The sequence below is a fragment of the Megalops cyprinoides genome, chromosome 17 (assembly GCF_013368585.1).
Source record: "Megalops cyprinoides isolate fMegCyp1 chromosome 17, fMegCyp1.pri, whole genome shotgun sequence".
Lineage (NCBI taxonomy): Eukaryota > Metazoa > Chordata > Actinopteri > Elopiformes > Megalopidae > Megalops > Megalops cyprinoides.
The window spans coordinates 10,499,920-10,527,464 of NC_050599.1; the positions used below are offsets into that span (position 1 = coordinate 10,499,920).

The window sequence follows — 27,545 nt, forward strand, 5'->3', positions numbered from 1 at the left end:
AGAATCTATTAAACCATGCTTCCTATCCATTAGGATTGTAGTACTAACAAGAAAATGCAGAGGGACATGTTGACATTTTAGTTTTGACCAAGCACAATTCAGTGGGTCCCCCGCTCCCCCCTGGCTTATTCATGTCAGACTATATCCACGTTTTCCTTTGTGTTTATGGAACAAAATCATGTACACCTCATTATCTGTGTTGCCTGTTTTCCATCCCGTCTCTGAAAACTTGTCTCATCCTATTTCTGAGCCTGTGCGAATGGAAAGGTTAAAGAGTGCGTTGTTTTTTCAGGAAAAGAAAGCTGTTTTGAGCGTATAGTGTCCAGGTTCGGCACTAACATTACATATGTTGTCATTGGCGATGGGCGAGATGAGGAGCATGCTGCCAGCCAGGTAAAGTCTCAGCTGAACTCTTCCTTGTTTATCTTCCAGGAAAAGAGAGTTGCTTTGAACGCATAATGCAAAGGTTTGGCAGAAAAGTAGTGTATGTTGTAATTGGGGATGGTGTAGAAGAGGAGCAGGCAGCGAAAAAGGTAATGACTTTGGTGAATGTTGGTGTGCCATCTTAGACCGGCAAGCTTGCCTTTCTTTGCAGTAGTTTCCTATTTGCTCACGAATAGGTTTCGATCAATACAGACCACACGGCCAGATTTGCCACGGGCTTCTTCAAAAAAAGCTTTCTTTTCGTTGTGCCCAGTTTTCGAATCTCCTTGGATTTTGTATGCTTCAGCTATATATGCTGATATCAACACACTGCCACTGACAAAGCATGATACTGCATTACCTGTAGTGACTGAGGTAGCATTTTCAAATAATGAATCAGATATGTATTTTGCAGAAAGTAAACTCTACACTCCTGTTTTAAGTAATTTTCTCAAGATGTTCACTATTGCAGTACTGTTCCAATTCTGAAAAGCTGAAGTTCTGTACTGAATTGATTTGGACAGAAAATTTGCATATATCTCATCGATTTTTTACTGTCTGTCCATCAGCTTTTATTCGATTTAGGATCCTTTATGAATGTATTGAGTTTGACAGAAAATTAAGTTGATACCAGTCACAAAACAATTATATCATTAAATGAGTAAATTCAATTTGAATCTCTCCACGTTACTCAGCGTAGGGGAGGAATATGCCAACTTAAGACAAGATTTATAAATTCTGTGAGAAAAACAAGATACAATATAATCCTTATTTTTAAGTTGCACAGCAATATATGGACCAAAATCATGTAAAAAGATCATTGCAGGTGGTACCACTTCAAAATGTACTAAAGAGCCTTGCTAAAATCTGGTCCGTAGTGTCTTTATTGCAAGACTCGCTTAGTGCTCTGGTCATGTGTGCCTTCTCTCGTCCCTTTTAATGATTGCCATGAAAGATACATCAATATTGCTGAGATTCTTTCTTCCTTGATCTGTCATTGACACTGTCATGGGAAATTGGGAACACACGGTGATGTATGCATACTGAAAGGCTTTTTTTAAACTACTACAACCACTGGTCCGTCTTTTTTCTCCTCACTTCCTGATAAGATCATTCATATGAATGCCTTTATGTAACACCATCCTTGACAGATGTGTTTATGTCACCCTGTGTTCATTTGGGTCTTTGACATATTACGAAACTGACTTTGCAGAGTTGCAAACTGTGCTTTTTGATCATTGTTGTAAGAATTTCTACACAGTGATGTGCTTCCAATGTGTGTGCTGTAGGGATATTATGACTACAGTATATGCAGCAGGGAGTTTTTTTAGAATCTTTTTAGAGTCTTTTTTAGAATATTATATAACTAAAGCATGCGCGAACACAATATGAAACACAATGTGTTACCTGGTTAAAAAGTACCTGTCATTTGAAAGATGATTCTCCTTAGACTGCTTAGATAGCTCTAGTTCTAATTGTGGGTGTGGGCCTTTTTGTTATGTCTACAGGGTGGTGGTGAATTTAGTGCATAGGTTTGCATGCCGTTGTTTGAGGTGCTTTTGCAAACATGCAGACAGCCAAAAGACCTAGCTTGCATGTCCTGAGTGGTGTGGGGTCTTTGCAATTTAATTTTACAAGGGTCTGTTGGAAATGGTTGCTTTGCCACATGTAAAATATCTGCACAGAACTCTAACCACTGTTTGTCTCCAACATAGCACAACATGCCCTTCTGGAGGATATCAAGTCACTCCGACCTACTGGCGTTGCACCAAGCACTGGAACTAGAGTACTTGTAATTGTATCATAAGCTGAAAGTCCCTTTTTATATATCTATTTAAAACAACAGTACACTGCAATTTGTTTTTTTTTTTGTCTGATTTTGAACCTCTGGCTTTTAACAATGAACTGTCTTAAGAAGACACGGACTCTACTACAAAGCAGGAGTTTGGACTGCCAGATGAGGTCCTGCTCTACTAGATCTTGACAAGGTCTTATGTTGATATGTGCGATTTTCTGAAGCAGACAGGTGTGAAGGACACTGATCATTGAGTACATGAAAATGAAGTTTCCTTTGCTTCTTCGTGGGGACACACAGATTGGGCTTCAAACCCCAGGATCTCTACAAGATGGAAGCTACCCTCGACATTTTCAACAAAGCCTTCACTGTACCTACTTACCTACCCCCAATCCCCCAGCAAAACTAGCAATAGATCTCCACTCTCGATATGACAATCAAGTCTAGAACTATCATTTGTGTAAATTATTTTACAGTTACTAGTTTAATGTGGAAGTGGATGTGTGTTTGAGAATGAAAACTTAATTTTGTCCTTTTTTTTGTAAGTTTTGGCAAGGAGAATGTGCATAATGATTTGTTGTGCCTTAAAAAAGTGTTTTGTGTGTTACATTGTAATTTTGTTTTTAAAAACGTATGTAGATAAAAAAAAAAAATCCCTTTGTGATAAGTTTTTTTTGACATGACCAAATTTCCTAAGCATCCAAATTACAGTACCTGATACAGCAGGGCCATCAGCTGAAGAAAGTCAAAAATAAAGCAGTTCGTGTTCATTCTCTTCTCCATTGGTTGTCTGGATGAGGGAATCAGAAACTAAAGCCCTTTTATAGCTTAAATTAGTAGACACACTTAAGGCATTTCAGTTCACAAAACACTTTTCATACCAATCAAAGCCACTCTACCATGCCTCTACAACTACTTTTTTTGTAAAAACTTATTTATAGTCTAGCTTTCCTATTTATTCCTTGGTGGTGTTTACATGCTTTTTGGGTCACATCCGGAGATTTCACGGATGCTTTTCACAAATTGGGCCTACAGCATCTGAAAAGTCAATTTAGTCTCCTTCTTGCTAGCTTTCAGTAGCCCTTTTTGCAGTGGAGACTTTACTGATGAATTCATATGCATATTCAAAAGCAAAGGCATTTTAAACTCCCTGGAAACAGTTAGTAGAAACGTATGTGGTGAATGAGCTATGGATATGTGGTGGAAACACTATAATTAAAAGCTATTACAATCCAATTAATTCACCTTTGGTCTATAAACCAATTTCCCACTTGTGAGATATTAGGCCAATCTGATTGGACCCATAACTAGTGTTAGGCAATAAAGGTCATTACATGCTATTATGTCCTTGTTGTCATTCAAATCTGTGATGTACTTTTCTTACATCCTTCTATTGAAAAATGTCCAAATGTGTACCCTGGTTCTGCTGCTCCTGATTTATAGTGACAATGTTACTGCCATCTCATCATTGTCAAGACAAAATGTCACATTGTGTTAAAATTCACACATGGGGAGCAAGGTGGACACTGGCACTCTGTCATTTCATCTAGTTGACTAGTTAGTATCTCTGTGGATAGAACCAGCAGAAGGTGCCAAACTGAAATGAACACTTCAACACGTTGAACACAGCCTAGATCAGTGTACACTATAGTAATTGACAAAAGTATAGCCATTTTCCCAGGTGTTACAGCGTTTGCTTGATTGCAGATTAAAATATCTAAATAGAAGTCCATTTTTCCCTTTATCCTCTTATACATGACCCAGGGTAGATGTTGCATTTTGTCCTCCTTTTAGGAGAAAAAAGCACCTCTACAGACAACACCCAATAGAGGACTTACTAGATTGCATTAATTTCCATCAAACAACTTAGACTAATTTCACTATTGTCTTGTACGTCATGCCTAAGCCCAGTTTTTAAATCTTGATCCCCAATTAAAGGTGTATCTACTCTCAAGTCAAACTGCATTTAATATTTGGCTCCACACTAACTTACAAGTTTCAAAACCATTTATAATATAAAGATTACTGCCAAGACTGAATTTCTCCTGCCCTCAATTCCTTGAAGTCACAGGCACATTGGCCAAGCACCACCTGGGGTACTGATATGAAGTCACCTTGTAAAAAAACAAACCCATCTTTTTCCATCAGTTTTGGAAGTGTGTATGTATCTGATAATCTCACTTTAAAACCTAGTTTCCTGTAAAAGTCAAGGGCTTCCTTCCAAGCCGGGCAGATGTCTGCCTCACGCTACACAGTCCATTGGAGCTTCAACCCTTTGAGACTTTACCAAATGTCAGAAGATAAAGGAAAGCACAAATCCTTATCTCCTGTTAAGCAGATGTAATTTCACAGGTAATCATGTCAGTTCTCTTGCATTATAAAACATGAAGTGAGACAGGGCCAGGACAGCCACCTTAACTTGAACCCAACAATAATGAAAGTTTTGAAAATTCACTTATATGAAATGCAGGTTACCCAGGATTCAGTTTTTGCCATACCTAGAGTAGCAGCACTGAGTGTCAACCTACCCTCAATATTTAATATACAGGAGCTTCCTCTGGGAACAGAACCATATCCCCACTGTCCAAACCACATGCAATGCAGATAACCATCAAGACTGAAGAGATCACAGACCACCACCCATGTCAACTTCATTTCAAAAGTTTTTATTCACGCCTCATTTCTTAGCCTTGAAGTACTCCTCGATGACATCCTTGGCTTGAGACTCCTTGCCATAATCCTGTGGATTGATGGAATATTTGGTTAAATCACATCCAGCTTTAGCCATCAAGTGTTCCTTCAACTCATTTACAATTTCCAAGGGCAATTTTAAAAACTTAAAACTCCTTTAAAATGCATCTTCTGAGGCACACAACTAGAAATGGCAGCTCCTTTATTAGGAAAAGTTAGAGAAACTATAAATATACCACATGCACTGAACTACTACTGACTCCAGAAAGCCCGCAAGGTTTGTTGCCATTCTAGGGACCTCAAAGACCACAGAACATTTTTGAGGCTCGTACCCTGGCATTCACTATAGCCAGGAAATGTACAACAGCTGCATGGCACCCAGCACAGCACCTGCATTCGCCTGGCACAACACTGACTGGCCCCAGCGGGGGAACCGCCCGGACAACAACCAAGTCTCACCTTGATGACGACACAGCTGCACCCGACCACCTTGCGGGGCTTGCCCTCTCTGTCGATCTTGCACAGACCGACCCACTCGCCAAGCTTCTTGTTGTCATCGACCTGGGGGGATAGGGAAGCAGGCTGTATGGTCAGCACAACGCTTTGCGGCATGAGGTCACTCCGCACAGTGGCGGCTGTATCTCAGTTGGAATTGGGTAACGATGGCGGTTCTCCTCACCAACTTTCAGTAGAGGGAGCCAAGTTATCATCACAGATACAGTGTTAGCCAGTCATGCTTTTAAAAGACACTACCACCTATTCAGATTCAAAAGCACAAGTGTACTGTAACAGTAGAATCAGTTTGTTTCTCCATCACAGGAATGAATGCAGTACTAAGTGCCTGCAGCAGAATAATTCATGGACAAATTCTGTTCAAGTAAATATGCTCCTGCCCCAAGGTCACCCAACGCCAGCACGACGCAGACTATACCTTGATGAGGTTGATCTGGTGCTCGGCACAGAGGGCTTCCACAAGCTTCACGTACATGGGCTCGTCACAGTTAGCCGCAAGGACGCAGAGGTGGGCCTGGCGTCTACAAAGCAAAAGCATTCCTATTAACAGAAATCTTACAGCATATAAACCAGCTTTTTACAATGCATAATACATGAGGTACAAGAGCTCAGTTTCACTAGCTCATTAAAGTATGTTAATATGAATACCTGCTGCTCTTCTTAAGACCTACCGATGTGAATGAACAGTTCTCATACGTATACCATCATCCAAAACCTGAATTCAGCTTCGACTGGTTCATATTCATGAATAATGCAGCCAGTTTGAAAATATGGCTCTTTGCACTTAGTCAGATTCTCGTTTTGATAGACAGTAGGCACGGCAGGTAAGCCGGTTGAAAATCCCTGCATCTCAGACATATTTGGGTAACGATGGCGGTTCTCCTCACTGCGTTCAGTAGAGGGAGCCAAAATATCATCACAGATACAGGAATAGATGCACTTGACAACTGCCAAGAGTAGTATGTCAGATACAGAAGTGTTTGGATCTCAATTCTGTACCATACCGAAAAAATAAAGTAATTAAGACACAACCCTAACCACCCCCAATAATGCCTTTGCCATAAATGATTAACAGCTACATACTTGTCCAACGCCTTAGCAGCTTCGCGGATACCGCGTGCCAAGCCATCGTGGATAAGTGCGGTCTTGAGCACCTCCGGGAGAGCGGTGTTGACATCCATCACACCTCCGGCAGCAATGCTTTAAACACCAAAGACAAGAGAATATCAACAACAGAGGGTAGGTACTTGCATCGGGAGGCCAGATGCGAGTGGCCGCCGGCATGTCAGAGTATGGATCTCACTCATAATTAAGAGTGAAGGGGTATCCGACTAAAGAATATAATCATCATTGTAATGCCGTAGCCTTCCCAATAAATTCATACTTTTTACTGTGACATTTGCTACAAAGGTCCTTTACATGCACAATACAAAAGCGCTCAAGAAACTAAGCAGTTGCCTAGCTAGCCAGGAAGTGGCGTGTGTAGCTAAATTAGTCCCTCTGAAAGAGTGTACTATTTAGCATGTTAGCCTAGATTAACAGTCATGCAACACTCCACTGTGTAATAAAACACTTCAGCTGATTATTTCCAGAAATGTGCATATTACGAGTGAAAAAGCTAGCTGGCCCACTACCTACTTAACTAAATACGACACTTAGCTAGCTATGCTAGCCAATGCTTTACGGTTGTCACGCTTACCCTTCCTCGGCCATTGTAGATTATGGATGGATGCTGGACTTAAAATTCTGCAATATGAAAATGGACAAAGAGTTTTATTGAAGTGCACATTGAATTTGTCACTTTTGGGATGTTATAAATGTGGATGATGCAGATTTACTTCGGATTGTCAGGAACCTGACATGAACGTACCCAATCCTCCTTCTCACAGCGGTTAAAGAGAACGTCACATCGTCGACATCATAGTTTTAAGGCCAAAAGGCCCCCGAGAGAAGCTGCAACGGCTGTCCAAATACTTGCCTGTATAATATTTTGATTAAAATTTTCAACTTGGTATCAGTTTTGCTATAAATGTTTTTCATAGTCAACACTGTAAGACATACTCATAACGATTATTATGATTATTATGAACTGAAAAATGGAACATAGCACACTAAGTGTGCGACCAGAGTCGTAGTCGTAATAGCTATTAATAACCGCAAGAGGGAGACACATACAATTTTTGTCTGTTCTAAAATGAAAGCGAACCATTCCACTAATTGTGTGGGTCTCATTAAAATATGTTTGTTCGGTTTAAACCTGTATTAATTTAGGACATAGCAAATATTTAATGACCTCCTATTTACTAGATCCAAGAAATTGTATATTTCATACCTGTGAATTGGGAGATGAAAAAGGATACTGTATTACTGTAAGGGATGTTTGTAGCTTTTCTCCAGTCTCTTGAAAGGTCTAGCCCAAGCTAGATGTATTGTAGTGTGACACTTTTTAAATTCTGCCAGTAGTTTTATTAAGTGAAAAAAATGGAAGCTAACAAAATTTTTCAACAAATGATCCCCTTTTTGTGTCACTGACAGCAACAGAAAGATCACAAAGTGGAAGTGTTTTTTTCTCAAAGGAGTCCATTAACAATACTGATAACTGTGTCTGTGCATAAGATGAATATTCTTTCCTGGTGTGACTGAGAGGATCATATCTACTGCATGAGTAGTAGTCTACCCCACCCAGCACCGCCGTGTGCGGTCACAACATGATTGTCTGGCTCCTCCTTTATTTACCCATATTGTTTCAAACTCCATCCCAGGATGTTGGAATAGGCTGTTCTTTTTTAGCAGTCTAGGTATTCATTTTACTGATTTTACGTCTAGATAGATACTAGAAAGGGTGCAATAGCATGGGGAGAATATAATCAGTCTCTGTTTGAGATTGAGAGATTGTTGGCCATGCATTCTTTTTGAAATGAAAATGGTACAATGCATGTGTTTGTTTTGTTTTGTTTTGCAAAATTAAATTCATATGCAATAGTTAAGAATTGGCATAAGAAGCAACTCTGGATTGTTTTGTTCTGAATCATTTCTACTGTCTGTCACTTTTTAACACCAAGGCAATTACTGGAACGCAAATATTATTTGCTGGTGTAAAAGTTTTTTCCTTCTGCGTAAAAAAAAAAAAATTGTGAATGTTTTAATTCATTCACATAATCCGGCTGCAAAATGAATAAATGTAAATGTAATTCAAATTATTTAATTAATGCACAAGAACTTGTGAGGGGGATCTTCAAGGATAATATGGGGTAACAAGGGCCAACATACCGACTTCTATGCACTTCAGACCTTGCTTACACACAAGCCGGAACTTGTTTCTGGAGGGGGTGTGGCAACCAGGGAGACCTACAAGATTCAGCAGAGGAATGCCAGATCACCATCAACCAGGCTGCCAGTGGTGGCAGCACCCAGCCATAAGGGGAGTGGCTAGCTCACAAAGAGGTGTGGTCAGCAGGTGAGCTGTGTCTAAACCTGCTCTCCAACTCCACAACCATCTCCTCAGATTTTTCCACTTTCAGGTGTCAGAGTTGTGCAGAGATGGCTGTCACTGTCTACTTCAGCAGTACCAGTGCCTCCAGAGAGGTATCTATCATTGTGTCATAAGTAAATTTGCTGTCAGATCAGGTGTATGCTCTCCCTGATGAGATTTTGTGCTTTCAAGCAAATGTGTATTTCCTTTTAAACAGGAGTTTTTAATTTGTCTTCTGTTGCGGCTTCCCAACTGGTATACAATCTCTCATTCTCAGCTTAAACAGCACCAGACTGAGATCTTCCAGTACCTGGATGCTAACAAGATTCAGTACAAAGCTGTCGACATCACTCAGGGCAGTGAAGTGAAGGAGGAGATGAGGAAGAAGTCGGGAAATCCCAGTGCCATGCCACCTCAGGTCTTCAATGGAGACGTTTACTGTGGCGTAAGTATGCTTACCCTCACTGCTTCACCTGCAAACTCTGCACAGCCACATGTGAGAGAAAGGGTCTGGTGCTGCAGCAGTCCGATTACTCTCTCCTGATGGATTGCACAGCTGTAACTCTTTAGAATGACAAGAAAACATTAAGTAAACAAATGTTTTTTTGTTTTTTTTTTTTTTTGCAAAGGCAAAACAATGAAGACGAGTTGTTCTTGCTCAGTTAGTGCTGGAATTTTTCCACAAGGGGCAACACGCCCTGTACGACACTCCCAGCAGCCGCTTTGCAAACATTAATCATGTCAGGCCTGTAACTGCTGCCTCAGGTGTCACTGAGTTAAATAATCCCTTTTTCCCCAAAGAGTAGATTTAATTATTGTTGCCTCAGCTGTTGTTTCTTTGTGGAGGAGTTTCTGAGTATTGTATTTGGGCAGCATTAAACTTTCACCTAATGCAAAACTCATAAGGCTTTAGAGAGTGAAAGAAAGTGACCTTTCCTTAAGAAGTTATACAGAGTTTGTCTCTTGGGCCTCTGTGTCTGAGATAATGTACTTGGGTATGAAATGTTATCAAGTACATGGATGAACAGAACATTTTAATTGTTCTTTTGTGTAATGTTACATGAGGGGCTGAAATAACAGAAACCTGTATTTCAGAAAAATCAGTCTTATTGTACTAATTGTATAAATTCTGCTGCTAATCAGAATGTAAATGAAACTCAAAAGTAAATGCTATTTTATTTCCTTTTAGGACTATGACAAGTTCTTTGAAGCAGTGGAGCTAGGGAAGGCTGAAGAATTTTTTAAGCTGTAGTACAGTTTCTTCATAGCTGTTGTACAGCTTCTGAACTTGCTTGACAGCATCTTATGTGCAACTGAATGATAATGTTTATTCATTTATTCAAAATAAGTTTTTATTTGGCACACCTAAATAAAGTGAGGATTTATATTTCTTGTTTGAAGTAAGCTGATTTCATTCAAGTCATGCTTAAATGATTTTTAAGAAAAAATACAATGAATATGATCATAAAATAGATTTAACATCTTAAAATGACCTTAAACCTGAGTTACACTGCCTTAATAACTTCAAGATACAACTGTTTCCTAAATAAACAATTACAGAACTTCCTTATTTAACATGATGCTTATTGCATGCACAAAGAATAAATATTGAGCAATCTGAAATATTTACATGTTGTCATACACTGAATATATGAAAAGGTAATGATAAGTAATAAAAGACATGCTTTGGGTTGTAATAAGGGCTATCATGCCATGTTCTGCAGTGTTTTAACATGGCCAAAAATATGCATTCAAAGAAAACAGTACTGTTTATTAAACACAAGATGGCAGGACTGAGTTGTGGTTTTACAGGAAATCGTATTTTCATTAGTGCCTTACTGAAACAGTTTAATTTTCTACAATCAAACAACATTCATTCAACTCTAGAGTTCACAATAAAACAGTTTAGCATTTATCTAGTCTAACCACCATTTAATTAGTGTGACCAATCAGCATGTAGTTTAAAAAGCTGCTTATATATAAAGTACAGAGATTTTTTTTACTATATATGAAAACATCTTCAAAGAACAGTGCCTTTAGTAATACAATGAAATACATTTGTGAGCTAATGATATGCTGACAAAGATCTTCCTTGTGAAACATGGGCCAATGGTTGCCAACTTAATGACCTATGTATTTAAAGGGAACCCCTGGCTGTACTGTAATACCATATAATTAGTGTTAAACCTATTTGGAGTGCCTATTTGTAGCATGAAACTGATGTGTGTTTTTTTTGGGGGGGAAAGAATTACTCCAAAGCACACACCATGTGAATGGCTCTTACAAGGCTTATTTATACCGTGAATGCTCGGGATAAATGCTTTGCAAATGTGTCCAGATAGACACATCCAAACAAATACTTTCCCAACACACGACCAACCAAACACTCTCCTAAGACGCATCAGTGCAAACATTTGCATTTTTCAGTGGGAGATCAATCAATTCCTAAATGTTGCCCCTCAAGGCCAGGCGAAGCCCAACAGTAATCACTTAAATAAGCCACACACAGGTACCCAGCACTTCTTGGGGCTGGTCTAGTGGTCCTGTACATGGAAAAACAGAAAAAAACGTATAAGTGGTCCTGTGTCAATTTTCATACCTACTCAACCATATAATGTGAAGTTTCCAGTTTATTGTATGAATTTCCAATAATACTTAATGTTATTTTTTCATTAATTATTCAAGGTGTAATTGTTGAGTATTTCCATTTTTACAACCCTTTGTAGCTTGAGTGCCAGTAAAAGTAAGCCATCTGATTCACCCTTTCTTTATTATTTGCAGCTTGTGAGTAAATCAAAGAATTGTTTTCAGTCCCCCTGCTTAGTGGTATGGTCTTAACTTTCAAAACAAAATTAAGGTGACTTTATTCTATTTCAGCACACAGGTTAAAATACAACTCCATTCAAATAAGAGCCACACTCAATGTTTCTGTTTAATAAAGGTGAGCCTATGAAGGTATTGACTTTTTTATTTCATGAATGTTACTATTTAATCAGAGCAAAATGAGCATTTCAATGAGTATGTGCTTTAGCCAGCGGCTTTCGAGGATCACGGATTTAAAATTTCATGAGGATTTGCGGTTCAGCAAACAAGAAGCCAATCCTAGATTTCACAATTCAGACTAAAAATACATTCAGACGACAAAGCAATAAAAGTATTTTTCCATGCAGGATAGTTTTCAGATCATTTATTTAGTAGGTATATGTGCATTTCAGACACAGACATTCTGAACAAGTAAACACTAACAACATCTCAAACTGAATGGTCCTTCCACTTCAAGTGCTACTGTGGGCATCACAGTGACTAAAATAGGTAATTGTAATAAACAAATGTTTAACATGATGATCGCTACATTTCTTGCCCCTTCCCATACACACAGAGGTCATCTGATCACTCATGCAACACTATGCTGGGAATGCTCAAAGCTACTTTAATATTGTATCACCAACATTAACAACACAGTAATGTTTAAGGCACACCACTTTCCTCCACCATAATTTTTTTCATAAACTTCTTTTTTGAACACAGACATACTGGTATTCATCTCCTATTCATTTTAGTACAAGTAAATAATGTATACTGATTATATGTTGTTTAATTACTACTACATCTATGGAAATGAACATTTCAACACACAAAGAACTGAAATGTAAACAATTTTTCATTAAATTATCAGACAGTTCTTTTAAAAATAATTCAGTGTTACTGACCTTCCTGCATTTGCAGATTTCTGTGACATCTGAAAGTGAGGACTGCATCTTAGCACAACAGACAATACACTGTGCAGGCTAACTGTGGTCTTTGGTTTTGTGGAAGAGACAGATTTTATTTCTTTATTGGATGGTTCAGTGTTGACATTTTTAAAGCCTGTGAGTAAGAGATTTGCTGGTCGAATCACTTGTTATGATATGCAATAACTGCTGCCATTTACAGCTACATGGTTCATTACGTCTGTATTAACCACCTTAAGAGCGGTATGGTTCTCATGCAGTGGCACTCATAGCTTCAACAGCCATAGTCTACACAAGACTGATGATGGCAAACTCGAAAATGTAAGTAATATTGTCTCCATTTACTGCAACATCCCAAAACCAATCAAAGCACAGTCTATACACCAATACAAGCTGTCGGTCTCACTGTACATCATGGCTGGTATCAGAACCTATATTGGGTGAAAGACTCTATCCCACACTGATACTGTGTTGTGTTGTGTTGTGTTGTGTTGTGTTGTACATAGAGGCTCTATTCAGTCTAAATGCAACGCCCCTTTGTCTTTAACTTTTAAGGAATTTAGACATGTTTGTATATTGTTTGCTTACTTATTACATTTTTATTACTAATTTCAGTAATTGCCATTTTCAGGATATTGTATACAGCTTGAAAGCAAAATGACACTTGCTAAAATAACTTACAGCTAAGGGGAAAGCGCACTGAGGTTCGAAGGACAGGTCCCCACTTTTTCACCCCTCTTTCACCCATAACGCCCATAACCCATAACCCATATGCATGCCATTGGGCTTTTTGGTCCTCTCCCATCTACAGTACACTCATCAACACTCTGACCTACATATTGTACATGTGTAAATATCCAAAATCAACACAAATGTTTGACTCACACTATGATTTGTTTTCTCAACTCTACATTACCACGTGTTGCCGAAATGTACCAATGGCTAGTGATAGTCATCAAGTGCAGTGCCGAGGAAGCTATGGTATACGCATCCACATGTGAAATTTGCTCTGTGCAGCAGTGACATGAGCAAGGAGCTTGATGCGCAACAGCTGTGTTCCTTTGTAAAAGGACAGCATGAAGTCACAGCAGACGATAAAAAGGTTGAAAAAACATGGTCAGAATTATGAGGAATAAGGAATACATCAGATTTACACTTAAAAACAAATGCATATCCAAACAGAAATGATAAACTGCCTCAAATGCATTTATGAAAGTTCAATTTGTAGGCCACACATATTTTTGTAAAAAGCTTTATATTGTCTTTTTCAATGATAAATTTCAACAAAAAAATGAGCTTGAGAAGAGCGAAGTCAATCTTCTGTGTAGTGAGTGGAATTACTAGGCAACCATGTGCATGTACTGACTGTGACCTCTTGTTTTAAAATGGTAAGCAGGAGAGGGACTGCGTTTGTCATGTGTGAACATTAAAAGATTATCCATCCATCCATCCATAACAGTTTAATAAGAGGGACAGACAATATAAATGGAAGCACAAAGGAAGTCTGTCAGTTGAATTAATCTAATGTTTTGATGGCATTCATGGCGTACTTTGTCATGTGTATACACATCACTGTCAGACAGCATGTGATTCTCCTTTTCGAAGAAAATATATGAAGCAACTTGTAATCCCTCAATCAACAACACATTGTACAGTATATGCTGAATAAAAACACCTTATAAAACCATGGTTTGGCAACCATACCTCCTTTGGAGAACTCCTTTGAACTAACACATAAAGTATATGAGAAACCTTTTAGGGGTCATCCTTTATCCAGTGTTATTTAACTTGTATACAGTATGCAGAGTACTTTATTTATTAAGAAAACTGTATTCTTTTATATGTATATTTAGAATATTTCTGTTTCATTTCACCTGTTAGATTTTAGGAAGAGCTACATATTAATCTCCCCTTGAAAGAACCATCCTGTAGGCCACTGCATCAACTTTAACCTATATCTGATCAAACATTGCCCTTCTATCCCTGCTAGGGTTGAGGTTTCTTAGGATTGCATTTAAAAAAAGAGATGACTGCATTGTGAAACATCTTGCTACAGACAGCTGACATTTTTACCTTTCCATAAGGGACTGAGCTCCAGAATTGCAGTTGGGTAAACAAACAGCACATACTCATAACTGAAAATAGGAAATAAGATATTGAAGATATTCCCTTTTCATTAAACTCTGCTCAGAAGGCATCTGGGAGCTGACAGCACAGTGATCCACTGCAAGAAGAGGAGGGTAATACTGGAAGATTTCTCATAAATTCCCTGTTCCACAGCAATGACGGTTGTTTTGGCCTGAGGTTGACATGAATAACATCAAAGCAAGACACTAAATAGACAAAACAGGAAGGTGAAAATTAATGTGACTAAAAAAAATTATAACAGGTATTTTACACCACTGCATGGACACAATTTAACGTGGTGTATTTATTTGGATAATCTGTTTAAACAGATAACATGGGAACAGTGAGGAAATGTTCTGCAGGTTATCTCTGCTTTACCCCCCTGTAGGCTACTAGCCCCACATTACCAAAATGCAGCTCATTGTAAACTGCAGCCATTCCAAACGGGCACAACCTTCATCAACCCAAGATCTTACAACAGGCATGGTTCAAGAGCATCGAAGGGTTCAAACTATCGGCCGAAAGCGTGGTCCTGCTACATATGTAAGTATCAAAAGTTGTCTATAAAAAGTCCATCGCTGCCGGCAAACTTCTGCATTCCTTTGGCCTCCAACGGTGGGGAGTGATGCAGTGACATTTGGCAAAGCAGCAGTGGCTCTGTGACGTGTCAGGAAGAGGAAGTGATGTAATGCGGGAATGCCGAGTGCTTCGGGGAGTGTGCAAGACCTCAGAATTTGACACACCTATGATTCCGATTGCTGTGGAAACAAGGACAGGCAGGATACAGTCACTGTCAAACATTCATGGCCTGAAAAGTGCAGTCAGCAGTGACATATGGCTCCTCTCCATGCTAGCAGAATAGTGTGTGGGCCAGACTCCAACACTTGGCTTTTTTTAACAAGCATTTACCCTTTACATATAATCCATTTATACAGCTGTGTTTTTGCCCAAATAGTTCAGATTCAGCTCCTTTCCCAACTAGGATTGAAACCTGAAACCTTCTAGTCATTGGTTCCGGTCCCTAATCACCACACCACGCTGTTACTCATTTGCACAAGTACATCATTTGTAGCTGTCATTGGAGATACACAAGAAAAACGACCCGAAACAGCAGTCACTGTACTGTTCATAAATATTAAACTGGTAGGAGCTTTCCTCCAAAATAATCAAATTTCAAAAACAAAGTCAGTTCAGCCATAAATGAACAAGCAAACCTCGTGTTTAATAGTAATGCTTAAAATGAGAGTGAATGACCCATGCTGAGTAATTTAATTTGAAGTATGGTGCAGTGCTTCAATCATTAAAAAGGCATCATGGAAGTAAAAAGTCAAAGTTTGTGAAGTTAAATTTAGGTTTGCAGACAGTATGCTCAAAGAAGGGGAGCTGCTGCAAAAATAAGAGCTAAACTAATTGAGACAGCATTGAATAATTCAGTATAGGCAGCCTTTGAAGGCAAATTTTTTTTGGCTTTCAAATTATTTCCCAGTGCTTTGCAAAGAAAACATGTTTGCCTCAACAAATCCTGTTTTTCATCTATGAATTTTGTAAAATATGCATTAAGTCATTAGTTTCTACAGGGGCATTGACACCCCCCCCCCCCCCCCACACACACACACACACATTTACTTTTAATCTGAAAAATTTGAACCAGAGTAAGTGCGAGAGAGTGGCAGAGAGAGAGTAAGGGAGAGAGCTTCAATGAGATTGTGTACAGATTTCATTTTTAATAAGCACATCTGAATTTTGTTCAGAAATCTATACCTTGACTGAAGGCTGGGCGCTTAGTCCTAGGAATGAAAACACAGTGTTGTTTTCCTTCGCCTGAAAGAAATCCTCATAATCCTGAAACACAAGTGGCACAACGTCAGCTGGTACTTTCACAGAAATGCCAGACACTAGTCAGAACATTAAGATCATACAGTACTGTAGTCAAAAACACAATATCACCATCAAGAAGTCATCTGACTAACATCTGCTTTATCACCCTTGTAAAGAAAGCATGATCTCAAACCATCCAGTGCTTCAGAACTGTTTGTGCTTGACCAGCACAGAGCTGGCTGCAACTAATCAGATACCTACACAAGCACACAAACAAAATGGAATGTTAAAATGTTTGGCCTAAGTGTTATTGTTCTGTGATCTTGATATCATGTCCCAGAATGCACCCTGACTGGCTTGAGGTTCCACCCCCACCCCCCTTCTTGGCTGTGGAGAGAATGTGCAGCATAGCCTCCCACATGCTTTGTCGCAGTACTGAGGAGATTAGGATTAAAACACAACAAGCCCACTCAGCACCCACAAGCTCATTCACCTGCCACCTCAACAGTACTTTGCACCACATTCTGTGATCATTCATTTCCAATGTTCAGACACAAATGGATTAGAAATACACACAAAAGAGGTGCATGTATGGAACTTAGTACACCACTGTATGTTATCGACCTACTGTGGGATTTTTTTGCATTTTTTTTCTTGATCAACGCCACTCAGATCTTTACATTCATAGAATGCGGGACGTAGTAGAATCACAGACAAGCACTCAGTGAGGATCCATATCACTTAAAGAATAGTACATTTACACAGAATCTGTGTAACGCTGATGAAAAACAGTACTGCAAGATATGCTACACTGTATCTGATCAGTCAGGCTCTCAGAGAATATCAAATACTATACTCTAATTATATACAGCCCTCTGAAGTGCAATTTGTCATGCTGATTTTAGGAGTGTGTCCAACTGACATGACCATTATATATGTGTTAATTTAAAATCCTTTTGATCTCACTTGTGCTGCACTTTAAAGTAAGATATGTGGGTTAAACGTATTAACTTTATAAAAAAACAGAAACGGAAAACAACTGGAATATATGGATAACATATAACAACTGGAAACTGGATAACAACTGGAAAACTCTCAGAACCAACCCTTTCCCCTTATGAAAAGTATTGAGTGTATCAGAGACCAATCAATGAGCTGATCCAGGACCTTACACTGGCAGACAGAAGGGCTCAGCTTAAGGCCTATGCCAACTCAGTCCTGACATATATCTGATCCCAGAGCAGAAGACATGTCAGTCATCAGCCAGTGAGAGGATACACTGTAGAGAGAGAGCAGAATTCCTCCACTACATTTTCATCTAATGAATGACTAATGAGAATTTCCATGTAATCTACAAATATTTTTATCTATGTACTTACATAACCCCCAGCATCAATAGCAATAATAATTATCAATAATAACATAATTTAACAATTTAGGTGAGCCACCCTATCCCACACCACTTTAAAGGTATTTTAAAAATTGCAAAAACCATGCAAAACCAAACAAAATTCAAAGGATAATATAAATACCACAGAGATGAACATTATATTTCATCAATAAATAATGGACAAACCTAGAGAGGGAGATGCGGTGAATCTGAAGTACATAAACATAGCCATACCATCATCACGATACGTTGTAAAATATATTACTTGTTAATGAGTAATAAGACATTAAACATGGTCACCTTTTCATGAGTGTCTGTGCGGACTTACCCCACAGTACTGCTCTCCATTAAATATCTGAGGGGGGAGGGGATTCCCCTTCTCTGGCCGCTTGCCCTCAGGAATGTTCCGGTACATCCACAGCCTTTGGTCCTCCAGCATAGTGATGTCCACCTCTTCAAACACAATCCGGTTGGCCTCCAGAAATCCTACAATTGCTTGCTGCCTCTTTTTGATCTGGATTGAGGAGGGATGGAAAAAGACAAGCCATGCACACTAACGCTCTTCTGAAAGCGCTGTACAGGAGCAGAGCTCAGGTGTTTGTTGAACTGAAGTCATCCACGAATTTTCCACCTTTAAGCATTAACTTCTGTGATGTGCTGCTACACATTTAAACAGAACAGGAAACATATCATCAGGAGCACAATGAAGAACCCATTCACATAGCTGTGTATTTACTGAAGCAATTTGGGTCAAGCACCCTGTTCAAGGGTACAAGAGTAGTGCTCTACTTGGGAATCAGACTTGCAACCTTTGGGTGACAGACTCCATTCACATGCTAAGAGTTCACCCTTTTCACACAACCACTGTCTTACACAACACTATGGGTCTGGTGAAAGGGTGATAGACACGAAAAAAAACCACTCTGTCCACAGTATTATAGATCTAGAAGAGGCTTTACTGCACTTGAAATATCCAACATTGTTAATACCACGTTCTTAATAACTTACAGACTGTCTACTAGATTTCACAGAATATCCTTTAAGACCCGCTCTGGCATCTGGACAATATAACATGATAATTTTACATCCACGCAAAAATGGAAACAAATGTGTCTAGACGTGCACTTGAAAACATTTCCTGCCTAGAGCTGAGGGAGCTCTGTATTATTGATTGATGCTGACAGAGTGGAACCAGCCATCTTCAAGTGACACTGACAGGCCGGGACTAAAACAGCATTGATGAGACGCCTGAATGATGACACACAACTGCACAGATCCATACAGAGAAAACTGTCGCACTGCACCGCGTTTCAACCAATACACATAACCACCCTCACACAGACAATACTGACATAGACCCCAGCTTCTCTCTATCATACTTGAAACAGATATATTTAAGATATTAGACTTATTCCTATGATGCAGCAATTCCACAATGTAGTAATAGATTTCGGACAAATAAAGGACCGCCTGCCACCTTGTTCAGAGGAATATGTTCCCTAAAATCCATAGAATGCCAAACAGTCTCAGAGACCCAGGGCCACGGCAGTCATTTCATCCTGCAAAACACCGTCTTACAGGCAGGATTAGGGTGTGACAGAAAGCATTTGGATCAAGTGTGTTAAGTGCACTAACAATGCTGCTGGAGGATTTAACTTGTTACAATAATCTTAGTGACTGATGTATGGTAGTGCACTTGGCTTCCTTCATCTAGTCAGGTTGCACAAGTTAACTTGTGGTTAGGGCTTGAATAGTGTTATGCTCACACTCACTGGTTTGGGAGTGTTATTAGCCTGGTGTGACGCTGTTGCTCATTCAGTTTGAATTGATACACTTTTGTTCTTTTGTGCTGGAAGTCACTCTGAATAAGAATGTCTGGTAAATTAATACAAAGTAATGTAATATAATCTTTGGAGATTGACAAGGATTCAACCCATTTTACATGACATCAAGGGGTTTTCAAATGTGCGGTGCCTTTGACCCTTCCTTTGCCTTTACCCCTCTCTGCTCTGTACGCTGTATGACAGATTTGGTGAAAAGACCACCTGCTCTAAGCAAACTGCTGCTTCCATTCCTCTGACTTCACAGCATCCGACGAAATATACAACTGTGACATTCATTCTGCCACTTTGGCTCTGATCAGCTGAGCAAGCAAGGATTGGCAACACCTCCTCACACAAATAAATTGCCATCTGAAATATATTTCCATACCAAACATCTCAATCTCAGGCATCTCTCTCTGAGATACAACTGAAAATTATTCCCTGACCTGTAGCAAAGAGGTGACTGAGTGAATCTTCTGAAAAATATGATGGAGAAATAAATACTACTCTCTGTTACCAATGGCTTACATTTCAAAATTTCTTCTTTTTGCCAACAACCAAGGTAAGTTATTTTTGTAATTTAGGACTTAAATTTACTTCATTTTCAACAGTTGCACAGCAATTTCATAGACTTATATTGTTGGTCAGAAGCAAATTACAACATCGAAAGGATTTACCTGTGGGCTTAGAAAACACGAATTCATATTTGGACCAAGAGGCTTGTCAGTCCAGTCATTTTACCCTTGATAAAGCTATTTACTCTATATCAGTTTGGGAGTGCCAGTAAATTCATCAGCAGAAATCCATAGACCAGCAAAGTCACGAGACTCACAAACTCAGCACAATTTCGTAACATGAGCCCACAGGAGGTGCAGTCAGACTTTCTTTGACACAACCTTGAGTCCCCTGGATTAAGTAAGTCTGACTTTTACTTTGAAAAGGTTCCAGAGTGAGAGCCACCATCTGATGTGAGCAAGAAACTAAAGCCGTCCCTCGGGCAAAATCTTCAATTTACCATAGATGACATCATCACAATCGTTTACTGTGCTCCATCCAGAGGACAGTGGTTTGCTTGGCTCTTGTACTTACTTAAATTGCTTGGAATCCTCCCAAACCAGACCTGCATTCTTTGTGTTGCTTTAGGAATTATTTAAGTGTAGTACCTGGTATTAAAACCTCTAACCCTCTGGCCATGTGTGAAGTCCTACTCTCTGCTCCGCAGTATGAATCATGCCACACGGTTGGAACAGGCTGTTCAGGGAGACACTGACAGCAACAGCTAAGACTACTCAGAAGCTCTATTTTGTGGGCCTACAGATAGTCTGACAATGTTCTATTATTTCATGGTCATTAAAGTCCAGAGCAGACAGGTTTCAGCCCAAACAAAACACAACAGCAACTTCAGCAAGCGTCTGAGACAGGAGGTAGACACAGGTTAATCTCATACATGTAACGGCCACTCTGTGGTTTAGCTGTGCAGACAGTCTGAAGGCCACTTTGACGGTGGGGTCAAACACATTATCCACTCCACTATTGACAACAGGCCCTTCCAGCTCATTAAATGGTAAAGTGACACCATTCCCTCTCCGCCATTAAAGATGATTTAAACTGGATCCTACCCCACTGCCTGGGAGAATTTAATTGCAATCATATTCACAGACAGGGAAAATTACATTGATCATTCACTGCTGTTATTCTCTTTCCAGGTAACAATGCCATAGAGAAAGATATTGCTTCATTGTTTTTTTAAATGTGGAGAGCACCCTCCTGCAAATGTGTAAGACAAGCTTTAAAATGGATAAAACATCCAAAACATTTTCAACACATCACTGCACTGTATACAACTGAAATGTCGATATCAGGATCTAGTCTCTTCAGAACACACAGTACATAATCTCAAAATGAACACATCCTCACTCAGTGAAAATCAAATCTAGAGGAAAACAGTTCCTGTATACTTCCATAAGATTCATATATTGGTCTACTGTGCTCAGAATAAAAGAAATTTATTCTGCTTCCGACTCCAAGCCATGCCCTGTGATCTTTCTGGAATAAATATTATGAATTGGAAACATCCAAAATGTCTAAACAGAATACATTGTCATGTAGGTTTTGCACCAGGATGTGCCAAGGCAGAAACGTGATCAAAGCTGTTGCTGGCCTGCTTTAAAAATCCCATGATTACAGAAAAATGTATGCTCCTTACTGAAATTATGATCCTTATTGATTCGATTAGAGCCAGGTCTTATGAAACATTGCATTTACATTTAACCAGTACTCAAATTTCCTGTCTTCTGTCACCTGTAATCATTGTTTTAAAATTTGTCACCAACATACCCAGATATGGACACAAAATAAAATATTTTTTGAAAGCAACCAAAGGTGGGTATTTCCACTTGATTTCTTAGCGTTTTGATGACTATCACTATTCCAGTATATTATTTCTCTTTATTCATACAGCGAGTAAAAATATGGACACATCATTTCTGAGACTGATGTCCTGTGTAAAATTCTGGTAAGAAAAAATCCCATAATCCCCTGGTATTGTAAAAATATGCCCCTCCCCCCCTGAGCTTTTCAGCAGTCTTAAGTGCTGCCAATGTGCACTTCCTGCGTACTGTAGGGTCTGTCTGCAGTGCACTTTAGCTGTGCCAGTACACAGTCATTAATATGAACTTGACTTTTTACGATGAGCCAGGGCCAGTACAGCCTGCGCTGAAAGGCAGGTAGTGCTACAGAAAAGTAGCATTATCAAACATTTAAGAAATGGATAGTGCCATTTCACTGTGGATAACAGTGAAAAGAGCCTCACTGCTCCTAGTGTGAGAGCAGCCACTTACCACTGGTATTGTTTACCAACATTCATTTCCAGCACTTTGCTCACTCACATAGAAATGGAATCACTGACTGACGATTTTTGAGGTGAACTTGCTCCCCTGCGATGTCTCACAGCTACAGTCGCTGGTTTCATTGAGCCTAACACCCATGGTCTTTATGTGTACAACACCGCAATGGCACTATAGAACATCACAATGGCCTTGCATAAATTAACGGACACAGACCCATCAATGAACTAATATGCTCTTGAAGAGGGTTTGTTTAGGGCTAATGCACAATGGTTCCACTGTTCTCTCCTTGAACAGAAATAATGAATTAAAAAAAGAATACACCATCACTCTCATCATGTCACTTTCTCATAGACAGACAACCATACAAGCAATTTATGTTCTGATACATAACTGACACTGAAACAGTATCCCTTTATTTCCTTCAGATGTGAGGCAATATGTTCAAACAAATGGGATGTCATGCTTTGCTCTGCTTGGCTCTGTGCACCTCTTATTGTGTTAGTTCCTTCATCACTGACCTCATTGTATGCTGCTGCTTACAATTCTATATTGTTTCAAACTACACACTACCAAGTAATTTTTGGTAAGATTTGTTTGAAAATTATTTGTATCCAAGACCTGGTGCTTACGTTTTGCAGTGAAACATCTATGGATATATTTTCCTCTTGTCACCAATGGATGTTCAATAACAAATCAGCCATCTGACTGACTTTAGTCAGTAATAGTACAGTATAGCAACTAATTGGGTTATTTTCAAAGTGTTTAAATTTTCTGCAAGATGCACAACCATTTTCCTCATAGATCATGTATGACTTGCTGCCAGCAGTATATACTAAACTTGTCAGCTGTGCCAACATCTACAATTATAAAATTAGTGGATGCGTACAATAATTGTAGCGTCTTCTTCAAAACACATACTTGCTGTAGTATAATACAGTATGGTACAGTGACCAATAACTAAAGCAAACACTTAGGGATTAGGCCTGCTATAGAGGAAATAAGGTGATCCCAGTTAATTTATTTAATGTAATTGATACAGATGTATTATTTGCAAACAATTTATGGCCTTCAGGGATAACTTTTACCAACGATTACTCTTTCTAATACTGCCAGTAATAGAAGTTGGTAACAATGTTAATTCGTTAGAACAAAAAAGAGAGATAGTTAAGATAAATATTTAACAAGTTACCCATTATATAAATTTTTGATGAGGGGAAACACTTACTATGATAATCTGAATAGGGCACTCGCATAATAAATGATCTCTTCCTTTTTACCATGAGAGTGGTTCAAGTGTTACAAATGTGACTCGTCAAATAGAAGCCACAAAAGAAAACGCTTCAACAAACTTAATTCAATGTCCATCACAAAAAAGCAGTCTATGTGCACATGTACAAACCTCCTCTGTATTATTCTTTCACAATTAACTGGCAACATGATGCTAGAGGATTTATCTGAGGTAAGAATAAGACTGCTAATCCCACTGTTTCCCACATAGTCAGGACCAGGTCAAATCAGAGCTACATGGGCAGGGACAGGAGCTGTAGCATAACATAATTGTGATTGGCCCCAGTGCAAATATTTTTTCTTGCCCCCACTCCGCCCCAAACACATGGTTACTTTGAAGACTGTGTGAAACAGTCAGTGTGCCAGAGGGCTCACCTATGATAGTAAAGCACCAAAAAATCGCCTTCATACATGGGCCCCTGACAGCTTCTGGGCCCGGCTGCACTGTCGATATTTACGCCAGTGGACAAGAGCCTCTCATGCTAGCCTCAAATAAGCAAATATGGTTAAGTGCAAGTGAAAATATCAAATAACACTGGATTGGCCAGTGAGAAGCAGTGTTTTTGCAAGTAGGGCCCAATTGTTGCACCTTGTAATTAACATGGATCAGTGAATATTGATAATATGATACACATATGAGCAATTTAAGTTTCCCCAGAAAAGGTTTTCTGATGAGCAAATAACTGATAATAATACCACTTCTTATCAAATACAAAAATATGTTTGGCCACCAAGAGAACATTAACTAATTTGTGTCATTTATATGACAACCATGTTTTAAACTTACAGTTCATGCTCCAAATGTCCAACATTAATCTCATGGGCATACGTGCATATGTGTGTTTATGTGTTACAGAACTAGGTGTTTTTAACAGTTGAGAGTTTTGATTTCAGGCAATTGGGTACAGACAATATAATTATTTTTCTGATATTCTTTGTTAAAGTTAATAATTATCATCTCATACTGCATATAAAGTCCATTTGAATGATTTGTTCTTCCCAGAAATCTCTCCCGATTGATTATTTCTGTCTCACTGTCCTCATTTTTCATCCAATATGCATTTCTACCTCTTCTCACAGCAGAACTAAGCACAAACGCATGACTGGCTCACCGCACATCTGTTCACTTGAGATTAATTATGAGGGATGCCTGTCAGCACAGAGCTCTCCCGTTTTATTTCATTGTTTCATTTTTTAGTCAGTGTCATTCAGAATGAATGAATTTATTGGGTTGACAAGGTTGTTCTGCAGTATATTCAGCGGTGTACGAGTGTGTGTGTGTGTGTGTGTGTGTGTGTGTGTGTGTGTGTGTGTGCGTGCATTTAAAAATAACTCTTCCATGTACAGAATTTTGGCAGATTCCTCAGGTATGGGAAATCAGTGCCTTACTCATTTCTGCTATTACCCAAAGCATATCTGTTTTATCTTGGAAAGCACAATCCTCAGAATTATGGTCTAGATGTTATCACATATGCTACGTTTTCAAAATTCAATTCATTTTCTCACTGGAAACACATAAGAAAACACAAGCAGTAAGGGAAACGTCACTTTCATGTAAAAATTCACTGTTTATGTCTAAAAAAGTGAACATTTATTCAAACACACACTAAAATACAATATTTACTGCTGGCCTTCCTCGATAAGTAATTGTGTTTGAATACGTTTTACTGAGCTGGTCGTTTCAAATGTAATGATCTTGATCACATCAAGTCCTTTTCTAAAAATATAAATCTACAAAGTATTTGATTCAAATGGAATCCTGCAATAAAAACTTAACAAGGTGTGGTGAAGTATACTGAACAGCCTGCTTTTACATAATTCATGATTTTACTTACATTCTGAAATGGGGTCATGTGCGTGTACAATGAATGCCACTTACAAAACAGCTAATGCCCATTTTGGTCTCTGCAACTCCGTCAAATAAAACTTATTTCTGGCAAAAACCCAGCTACGCTTTTTATCTCTGAAATGCATGGCAGAGAGATATTTTAAACAAGCATGTTACTCAACCTTGGAAATTTACTGATAATGGTGCCATAGTCCACATTACAAAACTAAAGTGCCAGTTCGTTAGCACAGCCACAAAGTCACACTACTGCAAACAAATAAACATGCATATCTGAAATAATATATTAGCGCAGAAAGAGTATTTTTGCAACTGCTTATATGACGCATACATTTCTAATGATCAAAGCTGTAATCAAGGAAAAATAAAACTATAAAGTAGCAATGTCTTGAAATGTTAGCCTTGTAAATAAATGTATTGCATTGTATGCATTTTCTTAATCAAGACTCTGCTAGCAATAGCTCCTTTATAACTCACCCGCTGTCGTGTTTTCTTTATGTAAAATAAATAAATATGTAAATCATAAGACTGGCAGACCTTCTGTGACAAAATCCTGTGCAAGCTTAATACATCAGCATATCAACATGACAAAAGTGGATAATTAGATGGCGGAAACAGGCGCATGCAAATACAGACAAGCATATATATATATATATATATATATATATATATATATATATATATATATATATATATATATATATATATATATATATATATATACATACACACACACACACACACACACATATATATATATATATATATATATATATATGTAATGCACAAAGAGGTCAATTTGAGGAATTAAATGAAAATTAAAATTCACTTGATCGTAATCCGAGGCACGTCGTCATGAAATTATAGGATGTTTATCGTAGATCAGAAGTTGTCATTCCGACTAAGTTGACAACACTTCTAAAATATGTGGTGCATGTATGTGCTCCATGGAAGCCACACTTCGTTAATGAGAAACCCCAGCTATACAGCAAAGTTATATAAACACTGCACTTCCGTCCACATCAATAATACCTTCGTCTGTTTTCGGTGTTATTGCTTGCCAAGTGAATATCATGGTCATCGTTCCCTTCAACTGACGCAACTCACTACGATATGAGCAAAATAACGCATAATCTCCTTCTACTTACCACAACAGAACCAGAGGAAGAGGCGATGTAAACTCTAATTACCATTCTATTAATCCTAGTGGCAGCGGTCCGATTAAGGAGTTTCTTAAATCGTTCCTTGTTCCGATGGGTTTGTTTATTCTAACGAAAATGTCACAGTGTTCCTTCCTCCTCGGTGTATTAAAATTAAGTAAACGCGCGACCTCCGTATTTATATCATTATAATAATGCTCTCTCCCCACCCGCGGTCTTCACTCCCCCAGCAGGCACTACAGGGCGTAACACCGATGATCTCGTAAAGACCAATGAATGAAGAGAGGAATCCTGGGAAATGTAGTGTTTTGCGATGGGCTCTCGCACTTCGGCCTGACGCAGAGGCGTTTCGATCTTTGGACACCTGATTGGATTTTATTCGTCTTGCATTTTGTTTTTGTTCCGGTCATACAACAACCATTGTTGTGGGTCATGAGGAATCGATACTGTTTAAAGTAAGCGGGGGCAGTTAAAGTTGTTATGTAGCAAATGTGCGTATGATGTAAGACGGTCTCATCACAGTTAGAAAGCACCACCCTCCCCCATTGCTCTGTCTGTCTACTCTTTAACCTAGACGTTCGGCGACTGGTTCCTAAAACTATAAAATCATTTAACAGATG

The 27,545-nt window shown here is 38.8% G+C and overlaps 4 protein-coding genes and 3 non-coding genes across 17 annotated transcripts in view; 2 read left to right on the top strand and 5 right to left on the bottom strand.

The window, feature by feature from the left end:
• eya4 (EYA transcriptional coactivator and phosphatase 4) overlaps positions 1-2,613 on the top strand; it is a 62,229-nt gene extending 59,616 nt beyond the window's left edge. For 8 of the 10 annotated variants that reach the window (XM_036550004.1, XM_036550010.1, XM_036550012.1 and 5 more), the window contains 2 exons: positions 433-533; positions 2,139-2,613. In XM_036550004.1, the coding sequence (XP_036405897.1) occupies positions 433-533; positions 2,139-2,219 (182 nt within the window). In that variant the 3' untranslated portion in view covers positions 2,220-2,613. Of the gene's footprint in view, positions 1-292; positions 394-432; positions 534-2,138 lie in introns of all 10 variants that reach the window. The other 2 variants (XM_036550011.1, XM_036550005.1) reach the window with 1 other exon arrangement.
• Positions 2,614-4,863: 2,250 nt separating this feature from the next.
• Positions 4,864-7,342, bottom strand: rps12 (ribosomal protein S12). The gene is made up of 6 exons (XM_036549955.1): positions 7,293-7,342; positions 7,122-7,168; positions 6,506-6,622; positions 5,841-5,943; positions 5,369-5,470; positions 4,864-4,958 (listed from the first exon to the last, which is right to left on the bottom strand). The coding sequence occupies exons 2-6, from the start codon at positions 7,133-7,135 to the stop codon at positions 4,896-4,898; spliced, it is 399 nt and encodes a 132-aa protein (XP_036405848.1). The 5' UTR covers positions 7,136-7,168; positions 7,293-7,342; the 3' UTR covers positions 4,864-4,895.
• LOC118792775 lies at positions 5,546-5,629 on the bottom strand. Its single transcript, XR_005005629.1, has one exon. It is a non-coding gene; the product is annotated as a small nucleolar RNA SNORD100 (small nucleolar RNA).
• LOC118792774 lies at positions 6,267-6,349 on the bottom strand. Its single transcript, XR_005005628.1, has one exon. It is a non-coding gene; the product is annotated as a small nucleolar RNA SNORD100 (small nucleolar RNA).
• Positions 6,703-6,781, bottom strand: LOC118792766. The gene has a single exon (XR_005005620.1). It is a non-coding gene; the product is annotated as a small nucleolar RNA SNORD101 (small nucleolar RNA).
• A 1,576-nt stretch (positions 7,343-8,918) lies between the features above and the next one.
• Positions 8,919-10,269, top strand: zgc:153284 (uncharacterized protein LOC751696 homolog). Its single transcript, XM_036549956.1, has 3 exons — positions 8,919-9,007; positions 9,172-9,339; positions 10,084-10,269. Exons 1-3 carry the CDS (start codon positions 8,963-8,965, stop codon positions 10,144-10,146), a joined length of 276 nt encoding a protein of 91 aa, XP_036405849.1. The 5' UTR covers positions 8,919-8,962; the 3' UTR covers positions 10,147-10,269.
• Positions 10,270-12,664: 2,395 nt separating this feature from the next.
• On the bottom strand, positions 12,665-27,139 carry sh3bgrl2 (SH3 domain binding glutamate-rich protein like 2). 2 transcript variants are annotated; one of them, XM_036549771.1, is made up of 4 exons: positions 26,956-27,139; positions 18,289-18,474; positions 16,514-16,594; positions 12,665-15,510 (listed from the first exon to the last, which is right to left on the bottom strand). In XM_036549771.1, the coding sequence occupies exons 1-4, from the start codon at positions 26,956-26,958 to the stop codon at positions 15,496-15,498; spliced, it is 285 nt and encodes a 94-aa protein (XP_036405664.1). In that variant the 5' UTR covers positions 26,959-27,139; the 3' UTR covers positions 12,665-15,495. The 2 variants fall into 2 exon arrangements, with proteins under 2 accessions (XP_036405664.1, XP_036405663.1); XM_036549770.1 differs by having other exon boundaries at positions 26,914-27,139.
• Between the last annotated feature and the right edge of the window lie 406 nt (positions 27,140-27,545).

What these genes read in the sequence shown, in the direction of transcription:
- rps12 (XM_036549955.1), bottom strand. An exon ending in ACCAGATCAACCTCATCAAG is followed by an intron (nt 5,471 to 5,840) that starts GTATAGTCTGCG and finishes CTATCCCCCCAG; the next exon opens with GTCGATGACAACAAGAAGCT. An exon ending in GCAGCTGTGTCGTCATCAAG is followed by an intron (nt 4,959 to 5,368) that starts GTGAGACTTGGT and finishes ATCAATCCACAG; the next exon opens with GATTATGGCAAGGAGTCTCA.
- zgc:153284 (XM_036549956.1), top strand. Translation starts at nt 8,963, where the DNA reads ATGGCTGTCACTGTCTACTTCAGCAGTACCAGTGCCTCCAGAGAG. An exon ending in GTACCAGTGCCTCCAGAGAG is followed by an intron (nt 9,008 to 9,171) that starts GTATCTATCATT and finishes TCTCATTCTCAG; the next exon opens with CTTAAACAGCACCAGACTGA. An exon ending in ATGGAGACGTTTACTGTGGC is followed by an intron (nt 9,340 to 10,083) that starts GTAAGTATGCTT and finishes ATTTCCTTTTAG; the next exon opens with GACTATGACAAGTTCTTTGA.
- sh3bgrl2 (XM_036549770.1), bottom strand. Translation starts at nt 26,958, where the DNA reads ATGGTAATTAGAGTTTACATCGCCTCTTCCTCTGGTTCTGTTGTG. An exon ending in CTTCCTCTGGTTCTGTTGTG is followed by an intron (nt 18,475 to 26,913) that starts GTAAGTAGAAGG and finishes TCCTCAATCCAG; the next exon opens with ATCAAAAAGAGGCAGCAAGC. An exon ending in ATGGAGAGCAGTACTGTGGG is followed by an intron (nt 16,595 to 18,288) that starts GTAAGTCCGCAC and finishes CTTGTGTTTCAG; the next exon opens with GATTATGAGGATTTCTTTCA.